The sequence below is a fragment of the Amblyomma maculatum genome, chromosome 2 (genome assembly GCF_055883805.1).
Source record: "Amblyomma maculatum isolate TAMU_Amacu chromosome 2, ASM5588380v1, whole genome shotgun sequence".
NCBI lineage: Eukaryota > Metazoa > Arthropoda > Arachnida > Ixodida > Ixodidae > Amblyomma > Amblyomma maculatum.
The window spans coordinates 84,181,083-84,199,054 of record NC_139345.1 but is presented as its reverse complement, the minus strand read 5'-3'; the positions used below and the strand labels follow the sequence as shown (position 1 = coordinate 84,199,054).

The 17,972-nt window shown below is 50.2% G+C and overlaps 1 protein-coding gene across 1 annotated transcript in view; it reads right to left on the bottom strand.

Annotated features, from left to right (window-relative positions):
- Positions 1-17,972, bottom strand: part of NetA (Netrin-A) — a 173,107-nt gene that overhangs the window by 60,458 nt on the left and 94,677 nt on the right. The window contains exon 2 of the mRNA XM_084592729.1: positions 442-630. Within this exon, the coding sequence (XP_084448855.1) occupies positions 442-630 (189 nt within the window). The remainder of the gene's footprint in view (positions 1-441; positions 631-17,972) is intronic.

Below are 17,972 nucleotides of genomic sequence, written 5' to 3'. Positions count from 1 at the left end.
TCCGATACGTCTACGTCTGTACGTCTCCGGGAGACGTAATACGTCTCCGGTAAGCTAAATCTCTCTATTATCAGTGGAGAGGTACCGCCTTCGTACCGGTCACGTGCACATAACTGAACGGAACAGTCACCCCGAAAAGCTGTACTCCCTTCCGTGGGCCGTGGTAATTGACTGACGCCGAAATAAAAACAATCATACGCGGTCAGCATCACAGGCGCAAAAATGTATAGGTCGGCACTATAGTATAGGTGCGCGTAGGGGCGCGGCGCTGTCTCTCTCATTCGGGAAAAGCATTCGAAGAGTTAGCGAGGGGGCGCTATATTTAGGCATCAAAGTAGACGACGACTCTCTCCCTGCACAAGGGAAGGTCACCGAAGTTAAGCTGCTGCAGAGGCGAACGTCTACAGCGCGTGTGCTAACTGTACTGCAGTGCCTCCGTACCTCTGCACGCCTTGCGATGGGTGATGGGCTTGGAATGGTCCCGGTAATAACCTTCCTTGCAGTAGTGACAGTGGCGCCCGGCTGTGTTGTGACGGCAGTTGAGGCAGACGCCGCCGCTCTGGCGTCCCGACAGCTTGTACAGCTCCATGTTGAAGCGGCAACGCCGGGCGTGCAGATTGCAGTTGCAGGCTGCGAAAAAGACAGAAAAAGAAAGAGCACTTGAGACAAATGGAACGACCGAAGGCGCTGTTTTAACGCCGTTGACAAAATAGAAATGATCCGCGATAGTTTAAACATTCGGAGGTGTGCAGCGTGGTTTTCATTTCCCATTGGTGCAAGTTTCTTCGTAGTTGCCGGCGATGAGGCACGCGGTATCAGGGTCAAGCACTACTCAAGTGTTCTCCGTGCTCTTTTGTAAACTTTTGAAAATTCTTCCTGTGGCCTGCTAGATACGCTATTCTTTTTCTTCACTGCACTTCTCGCTGGACCGACGTACAGGTCTTGTGGAATGCAAGTGCCTTTATGAAGACAGTGTTCATGCGTTACTGGTGAATTGAACTCTTGATCTGAAGTATACCACACCGCCGCAGCTTTCGCCCGAGATAGAACGTGAGCTACAGTTACACACTGCACTGCATCGACATTGCGGGCTGCCTCAAGACAACCATTTTCTGAACCTGGCGAATACTTTGTTTTCAAAATGCCTTGAGCCACGGTAATAAATGCCAACTAGGCAGACGAAAACACAAACCCTACCGGGGTTCCACAATCTTAGCGTGAGAAGCCGAATCGCATGAAACGTGCAGGATGGCGTTTGAATTCTACGAGACTTCCGTTACGTCGCCTAGAGTCATACAGCTCTCGGCGCTGAATTCGCCCATCCTTCGCTTCAGTACTTAAGCTTCTTTTGGTGAAGTCATTTTCCGCCCGGTATTACAAAAAGCAACAAATGCAGAAGTCGCCCAAAAAACAGAACCTTGGAAAAGGCCTTGATGCCAAGAACGAAGGGGCAGTAGGGGAAACCGTCAATTCGAGTAGTACGTTTTTTTGTGTGTGTTTTCCTGCGCGGAATTTCCAGCGTGCTCGGTGCCTCATAGGGCCACGTGCGCACTGGCCGATGACACTGTGCAGACACCACATCGCGAGGCGCCCGCAGCACGCAGTGGCCAGTGAAAACAAACGGAGGAATGACAACAAAAGGGCCGGCCACCACAATTTACCGTCAGCGCCTGGCAGCCGGCTCCCCCGTAACACGCGGCCAGGACGCTGTGGTGCGCGTCAGGAGCAACAAAGAAGCGAGGCAACGGGAATTTTGAGGGAGATAAACAAACCAAAGGCGGAAGAGGCCCCAGGAAAAGATAGAGGGAAGAACTCAGGAAGGCAAAAATCGTTTTGAAGACCTCGCCGGCCGGCTGGTCTGGTTCAGTGTGATATCCCCACGGTGGTCGCCAGACGATCGCAAGAACAGGCTTGATAACGAGCCCGAGTTTAGCAGGCAAATGAGTCGGAACCTCCGGCAGCCGTGTGCCAGGGAGAGCAGCCGTTAGACAGGCTGCGCCCCGTGAAAGGTTCGGGCACATGTCGCCTCTGCGCTTTCTCTCTCTCTCCCTTGCATCTTCTTTTCCAGCGCGGAAACGCTGCTTTTACGATCTCGGCGACGCCTGGCTGAAAAGCAAGGCCTGTGGGAGATCGCTCAAACTTTCCGTCGCTTCAGCTCAGCCCTGCATTGAATGGTAGTGTCCTGGTTGCATCCGTTTGATACTGGCGTCATATGCGTTCCATTTCATATTAACAAGATAGCGTTAAAGATTCTTTTACACAGAACATATGGCGTCGACGTCGGTGTTGGCGTTGTGAGCGAAAATTGCGGGCATGGCACTGGCCGTTCGCAGCTGGTAAGAAAAGAGCAGTGATTTCATTCCATTTCATTTTATTACCTTAAAGACCCCTCGCGGGGTATTACATAAGGGTTTTTTTGCGCCACTTAACGCGAACACGTGATATCAGAAAGTTGGGAGGACATACAACTAAGGTTGTGCATTTAAGGTGCGGAGGTGGAGTAAAAATCAGCCTTCCAGTGTTCTTGGATGTAGAATCAGGCACGCTATTGCTGAGGCACGTTTATACGGCTTGGTTAAATCAGCGCTTTATAGTCAACATCAGCTGATATTGAAGAAAGAAAGAAAGAAAGAAAGAAAGAAAGAAAGAAAGAAAGAAAGAAAGAAAGAAAGAAAGAAAGAAAGAAAGAAAGAAAGAAAGAAAGAAAGAAAGAAAGAAAGAAAGAAAGAAAGGAAGAAAGAAAGAAAAAGAATAGATTAACTCAGCAAGGTCTATCGCTATAGCTCATGTGCACCCGTATAAATGTGATTGACGTGCATAGATTAACTCAGCAAGGTCTATCGCTATAGCTCATGTGCACCCGTATAAATGTGATTGACGTGCAACTTGCAAATAGAAAATTGAAAACAAGAATGTTCGTTTAGTGAACACTTAAAAATACGCTTGAGTTTGCCTAGAAACACTGTTGACCATCGAAATATGCACGAGTCGCTTCGTTGCAGTCTACATATACGTACATATAAAAGCATGAAACAGTATGTAAGAAAACAAACTCAGAATACGGGTATCTGTTTAGCACAATTTCCGTTGTGTTTCTTTAAGTCTTTGTAACACGACACATTAACTAGCCAAGCTGTGTGCCGTTCAACGCTTCCTACGTTTTAAATGTTTAAGATGCTTATATGAAAGAGCACTGAACAAGGGTAGAGGGGAAGCCTCAGTTCGCAAAGTCGAGGCAACGTTTCGACAAGTGGACTTGTCTTCGTCTGACGTCGCCCAAACGAAGACAAGTCCACTTGTCGAAACGTTTGCTCGGTTTGCGAACTCAGGCTCCCCATCTACCCTTGCTTAGTGCTATTTCATATTGTGTACCAATCTTGTTTTTCTCGTTCTACCTAAGATGTTATAGTAAGATATCAGTTATGGGAGTCGCTGTTCCGTTGGCCGGGAAGCGAGGCGAAGCTATGTGAAGCATTGTGCTAGGACTTTTCGCGCCTAAAAACAACGTATGCCGTGAGAGCACGGCCGAACGGCTAGAACTTGGCAAATAGCGATATTCCAAGGTGATTACATGGCTATCACAGCGTGCAGCAATATTCGTGACATCAGTGGCACCTCCCGCGAGCTCACCACAACCTAGCACACATTTAGGGCAATTGTGTAGCTGTGAGCACAATTTCGAAAGGCTGGTTCATATGCAAGCGATTGAGCGAACTGAGCGGCGAGCGGCAGCGACAAGAGCGAAAAATTTCCAACGAGTCGGAACTACGTCGCTCTCGCCGCTCGAGCCGCCGCGACAACTCAGAACAGGTTTTTGCGTCGCCGCGGTAGAAATGGCTAGCGTTTTCGCTTGCATGTGAACCAGGCTTAGGGGCGCTTGACGAAAATACGGAAATATGGCAGCGACTAAACACATTAAAAAATTTAGGGAAGAGAGGGGGAGGAGAGGGGTGTACTTCAATGGTAAGACGCGACATCGTTAATGGCTCCAATTTGCAAACTCTCCTTTCGGTTCCCTCTTCGTGTACATGGACTTTGCTAATCGCCTACTTATTAGTCCCTTAATTTTTTCCCCTAGTATCTCACACATGTTCTTTATCATGCAGACGTATGTAAAAGGCCACCCGACATAGCTAAAGCCCCGATTAACTAAGCCGTAAGGAAGTGCCTGCGTGGCCAAGGGGTATTATGTCTGACTCAGGATGCAAGGCCCCTCGAATATTAATAATTGGTTTACAAGGAGGGCACAGTAACTATCACACTTTTTTACGTGGACACCTGAACTGCGCCGTAAGGAAAGACAGGAAGTTGGTAGTGAAAGCGAAAAGAGAGAAAGAAGGTGAAGTAGCGCTGTGGTGACCGTTTCCTACCCTCCGGGGCGCGTATTTGGGTTTGCTCGGTATGGTGGCTCCGCAAAGGGCTCCGGGGCTGGGAACCAAGGGCCTTCGTCATTTGCGGCGGGGCTCCTTGCCACCGGTATCTCTTTCCCCTCCCCTGTCCAGGGGTGGTGGCTCACCAATAAAGCCAGTTCGCAGCCTCGTGCACTTTTTCTTCTTCCTTACAGTCGCAACAACCACCATCACCTGGGGATCTTTAACACGTACTGACATCGCACAGCACATGGACGCCTCTCCGTTCCGCCTCCATCGAAACGCAGCCGCTGGCGGTCGGGTTCGAACCCGGGAACTCCGACGCAGTAGTCGGGCATCGAAATCACTGCACCGCCGCGGCGGTAATATAAGTGCAGCTAGGCGAAAGTATTTTGGCCGCCTTGCTGCGATCCTTGAAACGCTCCCGATTCCTCGAGACAGAAAGAAAGAGAGACTCTTTCTCGGTCATCACTGGCTTTCATTATCTATAACTAACTACCAGTGGCGTAGCCAGAAATTTTTTTCGAGGGGGGCTGACATTGCTGCTCAGTCTCCTCCGTATCGAGAGACCAATCACAAACCTGTCACCCCTCAACTGCGCCATAAATTCTGCATGCCGGGATGCAAAGATTGCACGGAAGAATAGCACCGTCCGGAACTTTCGTTCCATCGAGTATGCTGCGCATGTATTGTTTCAGACGAAAATCATTCGTTAAATTTAGCAAATTCAGAACTCAAAATTCATCATAACCAGTTTTCCAGCCAAACAATTAACATTAGTTCGAATACGTAGTCTTCCTGACGTGCCCGCAGATGAAATGGTTGCCTGCACTCTCTCCAGTGTGCTTATAACTTTGATTACAATGCAGCACCTGCACTCTAACAACCTAAGTGTTACGAACCAGCAGACCACTTCGACAGAGAAGACAGCGCGGCGTCAGAAAATCGAGTTTCGCCAGTGGAGGCTGCTCATGTGGCGTCACGCTCCCTCCTAGTTTTTTTTTTTTTTTTTTTTTTTTTCCACGCATTCCATATCTTCGTGCTTTGTCAGCTTGTCTGATAGTATGGCTTGTCTCCTTTGTATGGCCCGATGAACGATTTCAGAAAACTAAATGCGCCTTTCGCTTTTTTCATTCCCGCCGAAATCTCTTTTTGAGCGTGAAAATGACATACTGGAGACAAAGTCCAGATTGATTTCCGGCTCTGGTGGTTGTTTTGGTCTGCGGTGTATGACAGTACGAAAACAATTCGTGGGGGGCTGAAGCCCCATAAGCCCTCCCCCTGGCTATGCCCCTGCTAACTACAACTGCACCACTGGGGTGGTGGAGTGGTTGGGGCGCTCGACTACTGTGTCCAAGCATGCGGAATCGAATCCCGGCCTTGGCGGCCGCTTTTCGGTGGAGGCGAAATCCAAGGCGCCCGTGTGCTGTGCGATGTCAGTGCACGGTAAAGAACCCCAGGTGGCCGAAATTTCCGGAGCCCTTCACTACGGCGTCTCTCATAGCCTAAATTGCTTTGGAACGTTAAACTCCACAAACCAAACATTCGCAGCATGCACTTACTGAGAGTTCACTATTTCAGATAGAAGTGACGATGTTGTTATCATGGCGGAAATTCCACCAGTCCGGTATCGTTTGAAAATATTCTCATTGCGACATGCTTGACGTATCGGTAAATTCTTGAACGAGTCACGTTAAAGCTTATTACTATCATGGCCAAACACTGGCATGTCATAAATGAGCATGGTGGCCCACCACGCCCACCATGCGTCGCATCCACCATTGGTGGGTGCGAACGAATACAACGAACGAATACAAAGCCTCGTGCTGTTGTGCCTTGCGGGCCCCTTCCTCTTTCGGACCAGGGTTGGCTCCACAAAGAAAGAAATAAATTGCGCCAAGCCCTCACCAATCGACAGCTTCTTGCTGTGGCAGCAGTGCCTTAATATTTCGGCGGTTCGACGACCCCGAACGGCACGCGCGTCTTATGCAGGCTCGAACAAACGTGCATGGGGCATTTGTCAGGAAGGGACGGAAGGGGCCATACAATCCGCGCCGGAGAAGAGCATCTCCTTTTCTCTGACGCCGTCGTCAAGTCTTCTTTTCCGAGCCGAGCCTCGGCAGAGGCGTCAGCGGCATTGAAAGCGGCTCCACGCCCGACGAGAGACAGGACGAATCAAACGTCATTATACCTGCTCTGCCGCAAATCCGCGTCGGTCGCCGCCGCCGCCGCCTCTACTCACGTTGCCGCGCAGCTAGTCTCGCACCTGCGCGGACTCCTTTGGTCGCTCAAAGTTCAAGAACCTTGTCTTCATCGAAGATGTGTGTGTCTGTACATATATTAATGTTCGTGCGCCTCTTCTCCTGTCACCGTCCATTATCTGGCTGTGCATATGATACAGCCGCGGTCTGGCGGATCGTCCCCTCGGTACTTTGGCACGTTTCGTTCATAATCTTTTCAACAGTCGTAAGAGAACAGCAGCGCATAAAAAAGAAACGCGAGACACGAGGCTATGCTAAATGAAAAGGTTATGTAAGCTGAATGTATTTAAAGGCATAAAACAGGGGTATGAAGAAACCAAAAATACAAATGTTGAACTCATGACTGGCGCCAGGTTTCCGTGGTCATGTCAACGTGGTGTTGTTCCCTTCCGGCTGTTAGCACGAACCAACTAGATTTTCAGCCTGTTGTTGACGTGTCTTCGCGTCCGACGGGCGACATGTCGCGTCTCTGTTTTGAAGCGAAAGCTTCACTGTGCCATGCATCAGCCAAGGTCAACCTGGGGTCCGCTTGACCTTCAAAGGTTCAACGGACCCCAAGTTGACACATTGTGACCCCAATGTGTCAACCTATATAACCACAATGTGAGCTGGGGTTGACCCCAGGTCACATTGTGGTTATATAGGTTAGCTATGGAACCACATATGGAGTGCCACCACTTAACATTTGAGCTTGACCTTTGACGACAGATACAGCATCATGTGTTCCCTCTTGTAGTTGACGGCGTCGTCGACTTCATCATGTCTGCCCATGTCTAGACCTAAACCTAACAAAAGCGAAACTAAGCGAAACTGCGGTTTCGCTTCGCCTAACTATAGGTTTAGCAGGATTAAACCTGCAGCCTTTTTTTGTTTCTTTGTTTGTTTCAAAAAGAACCAGCTAAAGCTTGGGGGAGGGGTCAGTCTAGAAGCACCCGCCGCCACTCTCGGACCTGGCAAAGAAGAGCACCTGACCATGTCCCACAGGAAACAAGCATCCCGCATTCGTTGCGTATTGAACGATCGCACAATTTCGTGCGTGTCGCGGATGTGTAGCTATTTGCCTCCAAGATCCTTTCCCAGAATGTACGTTTTCCGTCAGAACACTGTCTAATGTGTAAAAGACATAAGGGAGGAGGATTATACGATATATCGTAAGTTACCTCTTGCATCCCGAAAGCTGTGCTAGTCTCATAGTATGGACCCGTAAATCTGCATTCGACCTTCATTAAACCAAAATGTAACCGTAGGCGACCACTTAAATGGAAGAATGAGGAAAATTATTGGTAAAAAAAGGCGAGAGCTGTGCCAGACTAGTCGAATTCAACGACATGAGATCAGCTATGCTTGCTGACCGAGCAAGCACAGTAAAGCTTGACGTACAGCCGGCCAAATCTTTAACACGCGTGCGCGATGTCCCTATTTTCTGTGGTTCTGAGCGTTGCAGAGGAGCTAACCTGTGAAAAGTCTAAGTATAAGCAAAATCTTACCAAGCTCTTGCTTAAACGTGACCTTCCGGCAAGGTTTATCCGCGCTAAGGCATATGAATGCAGAGAAAGCGACTATCGTGCACGTTACAGGTTTGGGTGGCTGTACATCAAGCTGTACTCTGCTTGCTCGGTCAGCAAGCATAGCTGATCTCATGTCGTTGAATTCGTAACCATGCATGCATCAGTGTGCAATGTCATGTAGGAAGCTGCGCGGTTCCATCGGTTGAAGCTGTCAGTAGCGACACAAAGAACTTGCTCTTCAGGTGAATCCTCAACAGCGTAGGCAATGGCGGACTGCCTTTGTGGCACTATTTCTGAGTCAAGTTGTTAACCGTTTCTTATTACGAGATGTAGAGGATCCCTTTCTGCCCCGCCGGGGTGGGGCAGTGGTAAGACGCCCGACTACTGTGCCGGAGTACCCGGGTTCGAACCCGACCTCGGCGGCTACGTTTCGATGGAGGCGAAACGAAGAGGCGTCCGTGTGCTGTGCGATGTCAGCGCGCGTTAAAGATCCCCAGGTGGTCGAAATTACTCCGTAGCCCTCCACTACGGCTCCTCTTTCTCTCTTTCCACTTTCACTCCCACCTTCCTCCTTTCCCTTACGGCGCGGTTGCGGTGTACACAGAAAACAAGTGAGACAGTTACCGCGCCTTTCCATTCCTATAAATAAATCAGAAGATCCCTTTCCACGTACCGTTTGTCAATTACGCTTGGCAAGAGCTCTACCAATGTTCGTTGGGTCAACTGCTTGTCACGCCACTGGTGAAACGCGTGATTATTTTCGTGAAATTTTTTAAGCAACACATTTTTTATGTACCCGAATTTCAATGGAATATTTAACCAATGACATTAGAAAAAGACTCTACAGCGATCTTATCGATACTGCCTTGCCTGCCCCTGTGTATCGGTAATTATACCCTTCTGGGCCGGGGCAAAATGCATTTAAACGTGTAAAACAATGACTGTACAACCTGCTGTGAAAAAGCTCTTTAAATTGCATGTATCGAGTTCTGCCTATGAATACATGAATGACGGAAAAAGATACCTGTGTCATGGGGTGCAAACTGTATTTTGTGTACAAAGCCGGAGTGATGAACATGTGTTTATAAATTGTTGGACTGAGGTTTTCTTTTCAGATGTCCTATACAGTGAACTTTGCACGAATACTTCCCTTTAAACCCACTTGGAAGTCCGCTACTAGCTGTAGGAAATGATGACATTGTTCCGTATAATATGATAATGTTATTAGGTTTGTACAACATGTGAAAACGCCAAATAGCTGTTCGTCATATCAAACCTATCCGAAAGTATATTGGGGATTCCGTCCTACAAGTAATTGATGTTTTTAAACCTCAGTCATGTGTACCTGAGTTTTTCAATGTATTGGAAAAATTGATCAATTTGAACGTTTTATAAACAGATGTATTGCGTGTAAAACCGGCTCACTTTTGAAAAATCGGCCAGCCTGTAGTGCTTCAGAAATTAAAGGCGGTAAAGACAAACAAAACTTGTCTTGTCTATCGGTTGCATGCTCGTCTCGCAATCTGTAGTTCGATTCCCCGTACGTTCGGAACAATTATTATTTCTTTGGTTCCTTGCACATTTTCGCGTTCGGAGAACAGCAAAGCCAATACTGGTTTTTCTGCGACACGGGGGCCCTTAACGCGTCCGCGTTAAAAGCCCTGCAAGCAGACTGAACCATGGCATAAACACAGACTTTGCTAGACATTCCAAGCCTCAGCAATGACCGGGTGGTGTTACATAGCGCAGAGTAGACCGTGGTTAATTTGTATTACTCTGTCTCGATTTGTATGTTCTGCTCTTAGGATGGACGCCGATTGGTGCGGTTACGTAGCATCACGTGACGCCTTCGTCGAGCTTCTAAAACGAGAACTACGACTACTTAGTAAACGGTTTGTGACCTGCTATAAAAGCACGACGGGATTAAAAATGAAGCGACAGCAGGCGCGCAGAATGGCCCCGACTTCAAAGCAGCCCTCAAATCAGAGGCACGTGCGCCCGCGTAGTCATGTTTACACAAACGTTTCGAGAGCTCGCGAGAGCTTGCACTGGGTCCCTGAGGCGTCGGCGGCGGCGTTCGCGTTGACCGCGCGTGGCTTCGCAAGAAGACGAGTTGCTGCTCGGACGGGGCCAAGAGCCGCGCGGAGCCCCATCACAGCTGTCACACGCCGGCACGCACGCGCCGGCCGCCCCTGCCATGGCCTCCGCGTGCGTTTCATTCATCTTAGGGAGGAGGTGTCCAGCCACCGTAAAAAAAGTGCAGAAAGGGGGGGGGGGGAGGGGGGGGGGGGGGGGACACTCGTGCGGTTAAAGTTGGCCACTCTGCATGCATGCACAGTGGTGTATTTATAACCATGTCCGAGCTCGCGTTGCGACGTTCATCGCTGTGCCCATAGCCTTGAGACAAGCTGGTCGGCTCGGTCGTGCTCCCTTTGCGTTTGTGTTGCTCGCCCTGACGCTTCGCCATTGTCTCCCGCGGCGTTCCGCGCTGATAAAGTGCTTGCCTACCAACACCTTTTTACTTGTTTTTCTCCTGGGTAAAGAGAAGGGTATGTAGGATATGTATACATGCAGCGAAATTCACGCATCTCCCAACCCAACCAGGTCTTCGTTATGTCATGTAGGCTGCAGTAATAGGTCGGTTGAAGGTAAGGAGGGAGGTCGCGTCCCTATGGCGTTTGAGGCCATGATGGCGCGGAGCTTTATTGTTCGGCCGACCTTACTTTCCGGCCGTGCGGTCATATATGAGTTTTATAGCCTCGCATCCGGGATTCCTAAGGAACATTAATTACGACCACGCCTCCAAATATTCTCATTTGCTCTGCGTACATCAGCTGCTTTTATTCCTTTCATTCGCGCTGTAATCAACACCAAGCTTCAGTGATGCGCACGCGTTGTCTTTTCTGCTGCGACACCTCGTTAAAAGATATAATATCAGCGTCTAAATGCGCTGATATCTGCTGTGTGCGCCGTTCAGTTTGCATCGTTCGGTTTCGAAGTATCGCCGCATTGGTCGTAATGCAGTGAGATTTAATCACAAATAAAAGTAGAGGCCTTTATTGGTAAAGGGAAGTCAAAGGCAAATAGTGACCGTAAATACGGATCCCAACAGTGAAGCAAATAGAAGAATGATGCTGGGGTGTCGCGCATTTGGCAGGTACTCTCACGTCATGAACGAAACCTGAAAGTTGCTTGCGTCTCCTTTAGCTTAGTGCTTAACCCACCCAAAAGAATAAATCCTTTAATGTGTTGGTACTCGGTGCCTCGCCAGCGAAAAAGTATTCATGTCTATAGGGATGAAGCATCGGAGCACTAGTAAAAGAAAACACAACGCTTTACGGCCACTAGTTGGTTTCAAACCCGCTCGCGGCGCGTATTCCCAAACTGTAAGCGGTACAACGCAGGATGTCAACAGCGTCACCCTGAAGAAAATGAATTTCAAAAAAATATATGGGGGACACTTGGACTCCGCGCCTTTAGGAGTATGACGCGAAAGCGAGGCTACCACCCGACACACACACACACACACACACACACACACACACACACACACACACACACACACACACACACACACACACACACACACACACACACACACACACACACACACACACACACACACACACACACACACACACACACACACACACACACACACACACACACACACACACACACAAACTATATATATATATATATACATCAAGCGCCCTGGCAGGCAGATTCTGATATCACCCTTCCACATGATGGCAGCTCCTGCTGTTGTTGTGGCTGTAGGAAGAAGGAAAAGAAAAAAAAATGCATGGGCCTGCTACTGGCTCTGTAGCTGAGCCACCTCCGCTGCCTCGTGCAGACAGAAGAAAAAGTAGAGAAGGAAGAAACGGAAGAGGGAGTGAAGACGCGCGCCGCAACAACAGCTGCCGTCCACCACCGAAACGGTGGCGGGTGCAATGACGGCCTACAACAGATAAAAATTCGGTGGCAGGCCAGCCCCCGCCGCAAGCAGCGGTGACTCACCTGTCCCAGCCCCATCAGAGCAGACCTTTGCAGCTCCTGCCAAACGTAACATCAGGCAACGTACGTTCAATCATTGCGTTGCCATGCCAGCTACCACCTGCCAACACTTGTGAGGTCAGCATTTGTGAGGTAAAATAAGAACACAAGAATAAGAAACAAGAAATTGCTGCTTCTATGAAGCGATCGACTCTGCTTTTGAACGCGTATGGCAGCAGTTCTAATCGCAATTAGGCTTGCAATTTTTTAGCTTTTTAATGTTTACACTCTGCAAGTCATTGAACCTTTATTTATTTATTTTTTTGCATGTATTGCCTTTTAGATTAGATTTTGAGACGGTTTCAAGCGAAAATAGGTCCTTAAATCCCGATAAAGAATTTTCTTCACGCCATTCTATCAAGTAGCGATCGCCGCCTATCATGTAATTTCGGACTCCCCTCGGACCCCGCGGTGTTTCTTACGTTTAGGTTGCATTCTGAGGTACTTAAATATTAAGATTGGTTCATAGGAAAGCAAAGGTGCATTATATTTCATACATTTTTCGTGGACACCTGACCGCGCCCTAAAGTGTGGCAGAGAAACCGGCAAGAGAGAAAGAGGTGCCGCAGTGGAGGGCTACGGAGCGATTTCGACCACCTGATTGATTGATTTATAGGAAGGGAAAGGCGCGGTAACTGTCTCACTTGTTTTCTGTGGACACATCAACCGCGCCGTAAGGGAAGGGAGGAAGATGGGAGTGAAAGTGGAAATAAAGAGGAGCCGTAGTGGAGGGCTACGGAGTAATTTGGAACACCTGGGGATCTTTAACGTGCGCTGACATCGCACAACACAAGTTAAAGATCCCCAGGTGGTCTGGGACCTTTAACGTGCACTGGCATCGAACAGCACGCCCACGCCTCCCTGTTCCGCCTCCATCGAAACGCAGTCACCGGCGGTCAGGTTCTAACCCGGGTACTCCAAGCAATAGTCAGGTGCTTTAAACATTGCGCCAACTCGGTGGAGCATTGTGAGATAATTTAGAGCCAAATTCGGCGTTTAAAACGCGTTCAGGCGGCCCATGACGTTGGTGCACTGTACAGTTTACAGTTCAGAAATACACCGGAGAGGCTCGAGCAGATCCAATTCATTTGCCACTGCATCAGACCACTGTGCCTGCGTCACCTGCAGCTGTATATATGTAGACCCTCCGTGTGAAAGCCTTATCTCGCCTTCAGTGCACTTTAAAGAATCCCAGGTGGTTGAAATTTCCGGAGTCCTCCACTACGGCATCTATCATAGCCTGAGTGGCATTGGGACGTTAAACCCCATAAACCATAAACCATAAACTTGATCTCGCGCTGTGCTTTGCATAACGTCGTCTTCACAACTTTCATCCGCGCACATTCCCGGCTCCCATCCGAAAATCGGAACTGCCGTGAGAAACAAAATGCTTAATTTCTCACCGAAGTTTGTATTCAGACTAAGTGCCTCGCTCTTGTCTGGGGTGAAGCCTATTTCAACGGTAGATCGGGGTCGCGGATCTCTTGTTCAAGTGAACAGCGAGCAACCTCTAGCCAAAGCTAGGGTTTCCAAGGTCGCCACTCGTCACTGAGTTTGGTGGGGTAACCAAGAGTGCTTAGCCGAAATCGATGAACTCGACCGGAAGTTCTGCGTGACATGATTTTTCAGCGGTTCGCTTCCTTTTGGTGCCTTACTGAATCGTATTTCGTAGTTGAACGACGCGCTTGCAGGAAAGCAAGGAAACGCTACGATAGGCACCTTCACCGTTAGTCGGGCGGGGACGCCCCCGGAACGACTGTTGCGAGCACACATTCGGGGAGAGTGCTCCGGCTAGTGGTCTGGATCGGGCGGACCGATCCGGATCTACGACTGAAATTCCTTATCACAAGTGAAACTAATGCCGCCTCAAGGTCACTTCGTTGCGTTCAAGAAGAGGACCTGTCTGCCACAGGCCGCATGCAGATGTCAGGGCCGCGGAGTAAAGGAAGGCAGCAGCAAAGGGGGGGTGGGAGGACGAAACACCAGTCTTCCTGTCCCGGTTGTTTTGTTTCCATCCACCAGCTGCTCACAACAGCGGAGCCACGCACATGCCTTGCTCGCAGGAGCTTCTATATTTATGACCCGGGAGGCGCCAGAACAGCAGGGCGTGCGAAACGCTCGAGCTTCGCGGGTGGCGGCGAGGCATCCCAGCGACCGCTAAGCGGGCCCGCTTAATCGAAGCTGCGGACAGCTATACGGCGCAGATCGCGGGAGGCGCCAACGTACACGTCCAGGCGACCTTGGAGAGGAAGCGTCGAGAGGAAGCTGACGCCGCGTGAGCACGATCACACGCCGAGCTCGCGACGCTCGAAGAGGGAAACAAAAACACGAGCAAGGATGCAACACCGCGCGATTACGAAACAAACAGTGGTAAATGAGTCGGCGTCTACGCGGCGGGGAGGGACTGGGAAGACTTGAGGGATATCGAGAGAGGGGGAAAGATAAGCACCGCTGGATAGCAATGCGGCGCGACTGTGACGAATTACCCGCGGGTCGAGGGAGCACGGCGCAAGGTGAAGAAACACGGCCAGGCTCGCTGTTGTGCAGTGGGAAGAACATGCTCGCCGTCTCCCTCGCTGTTGTGTGTAGTGCGCGTACGGTTTACGCGCCGCGCGCTCTCCGTTAACGCCCACGCGGAAACATGAGCCGGGCGGCTTCAGCCGTGTACACAGCGAGGGACACGAAAAGCAAGAAGGGGAAGAAGAAAACGCTAAACCATCTCTACAAGAGCGCCTAGGCAATGCTTCCACCACCAGCACAGGTTTAACGCTCTCGGGCTCTCCATTCTCTTCTTCCTCGTCCGGTGCGCGCCAGAGGTCGTGAACCCTCACTCAGAGCGGGCCACGGCGACCCGTTTGGAGGAGGGAAGGGCGGCCGTTGTGTCTTCCCCACATCGGACGTGCTCCTCGTACGCACAGTGGTGCTGCCCGAGCCCGTGTGCCGCATTGTGCGTGGGCACCGCCTTGCTGAAGATGGGCACGCAAAGATACCCGGCGCTGTAGTTCAGTGGGCGGATGGGTAGACCGCTGCTCTGTTTGTGTACGCAATGGGGGTGCGTGATGCCGCTGGCGAGCGTGGCTAAGTGGCACCTTCAGAACCTGGCGGGACCTGAATGGCGCTGAGAGGGCCATGTGTGTGCTTGTTCAGCGCTTTCGCTCATTGTCACTTTCTTCAGTTGGCGGCCACCTAGAAATATATAGAACTCTTCCTGTCTAACGTCGTTTAAATTGGCTGGTTGGTTGGTCGACATTTGAGGCATATCACCTAGTTTATAAGGTCACGCTCATAAAGGAGAAGGAGAGGACACAGCATGTGTCGTGTACTCTTCTGCTTTATTTTGTGTACGTATACGTATCTGCTTCATTTTGCGTTGGTTATACAATATGCTTGATATAGCAGCAACGCTCTTTTAGCGTTCCCCACGTTCCTGATACCTGTCCTCGAATTTCTGACGCCCCCTTCTTTTTTGTTCTCGAAATTAGAGCGGCATACGTCCCTGAGCACGTTGCACCTGCAGCACCAAGCCACCAGTAGTACAATGCTTGGTCCAACCACGCCGGATCACATTTGCGCTGACGACCTGAGCGGAGGAGGTGTATTGTTGCGCGGCGTACGAGTATTGACTGTCTCACACCCTAAATGGACACCTCAACTGCGTCGTGAGAGAAGGCTGTGGAAAGTGGAATAAAGTATGTACATGACTGCCGTGGGCCACAATTTATCGCGGTCTGTCACCTCTCACAGTTTACATCTGTGTGGTGCTGTATAATCTCGCAGTCCTCGCCACTCTATTCTGACTAGCACATCCGCGTGATCATCACAGCCAGTTATATTCAAATGGCACGGAATTTGATGCTATACAGTTAATATTTTTAACGCGACAGCATTGAGGCTCCCGTTGAGCGGAACACCCGGTGCCACGCGGCATCAGTGTGTCGAGAAACCCACGTCCCTCAGACTTGTCAGACAGGTATATACACACCCTCGGACAAAACGCTTACAAAACAACGGGCATTGCGGTTTGGAGACGACTTCAAACCAACTATTATCCTAACCCCCACTTATGCAGTTTCTATTAGGGAGGGCACACACACACACACACACACACACACACACACACACACACACACACACACACACACACACACACACACACACACACACACACACACACACACACACACACACACACACACACACACACACACACACACACACACACACACACACACACACACACACACACACACACACACACACACACACACGCACGCACGCACACACACACACACACACACACACACACACACACACACACACACACACACACACACACACACACACACACACACACACACACACACACACACACACACACACACACACACACACAAAGTGCAATGATGTTAAGTAATTAATTGACTCTGAACACTGGGAAGCAGTATTGTTCAGCTGCGACCCGGAGATGGCGCTGCCGAAGCTTAAGGGCTAACGGCCGTTGTCCAAGCAGGGGGGGAGGGGGGGGGGGGAGCGGGTGGCCTGTAGGTAACTTCTCTGTATAAATGAGAAAGTAAAAGTCTTCCGTCCGTCCAATGTTACGCGCGGCGTAATGAAGTTAATTAAGAAGAGGACTCGTAATGTGAATCGGCCAATGTCCCGAACGACGCGCTGTGTGTGTATGTGTGCGTGCGTGCGTGCGTGCGCGCGCACGCACGCACACATCTTCACATAAGCTTCGGCAGCGCCGTCTCCGGGTCGCAGCTGAACAATACTGCTTCCCAGTGTTCAGAGTCAATTAATTACTTAACATCATTGCACTGTGTGTGTGTGTGTGCGTGCGTGCGTGCGTGCGTGCGTGTGTGTGTGTGTGTGTGTGTGTGTGTGTGTGTGTGTGTGTGTGTGTGTGTGTGTGTGTGTGTGTGTGTGTGTGTGTGTGTGTGTGTGTGTGTGTGTGTGTGTGTTAGCTTCATTTATTAATTTAGTAACGCGGACCAGGTACAAAACCCTTGCGTGAAGAGAAACAACTGAAGGAAGGCATTGAGGCTTTCTTCGGTGGTTTCAGTGGCGGAGCTTAGGTGCTCGCCAAGTACCGCCTACTAACATAAAAACACTGTCATTCAATTGGGCTTGAACAACGCCGGTGTATTTCCAGCCTCGAGTAATCTATATCCAACACTGTGATCAAACGGCTCGGAGGGATAACTAGGGTCCTTCAGATAGAGTCCAGACAGCAGATCTGTTGCTACTTTGACTGCAGCGTGCAATCAGCCGGGCCGGGAATGTCGGAAGCCCACTCACAATATGATACCATGGCGACGAAACAGGGGAAAATAAAGTGCTCGCTCGTAGATGTATGAACGAGAAAGGAGGTTGACATAGAAGGCGGGGAGAGAGAAAGAAAGAGAGAGAAACAGCGCAGTGTTTTACGTCCGCGCAAACTTGCAACGGGGACCAGGCCGTGCAGGTCCCCGCTCGAGCTGCAATGCGCGCTGTCGGACGTGCAGGCCCGGGGACCGTTCACGTCGTGCGTAGCGTGCTCGCTGCGTGTGTCTGGGGTCCATTTGCGGTCGTATCGTTTATCAAGCGTCGCCGCGACTCGCGGTGAGGCAATAATGCCTGGTCCCGTCCGGCGACCGCGATGGCGCAGAAAGCGCAGTCAGCCGCGGGGCCAAGAGAGGAGACCATGGCGCGCTGAAGACCACTCCGCGGACGCGCACGCCCGCAAAGTGGGCTCCAATAAGGGCCGGCGCGCAGACCGAGCGGGCAAGGTGACACAA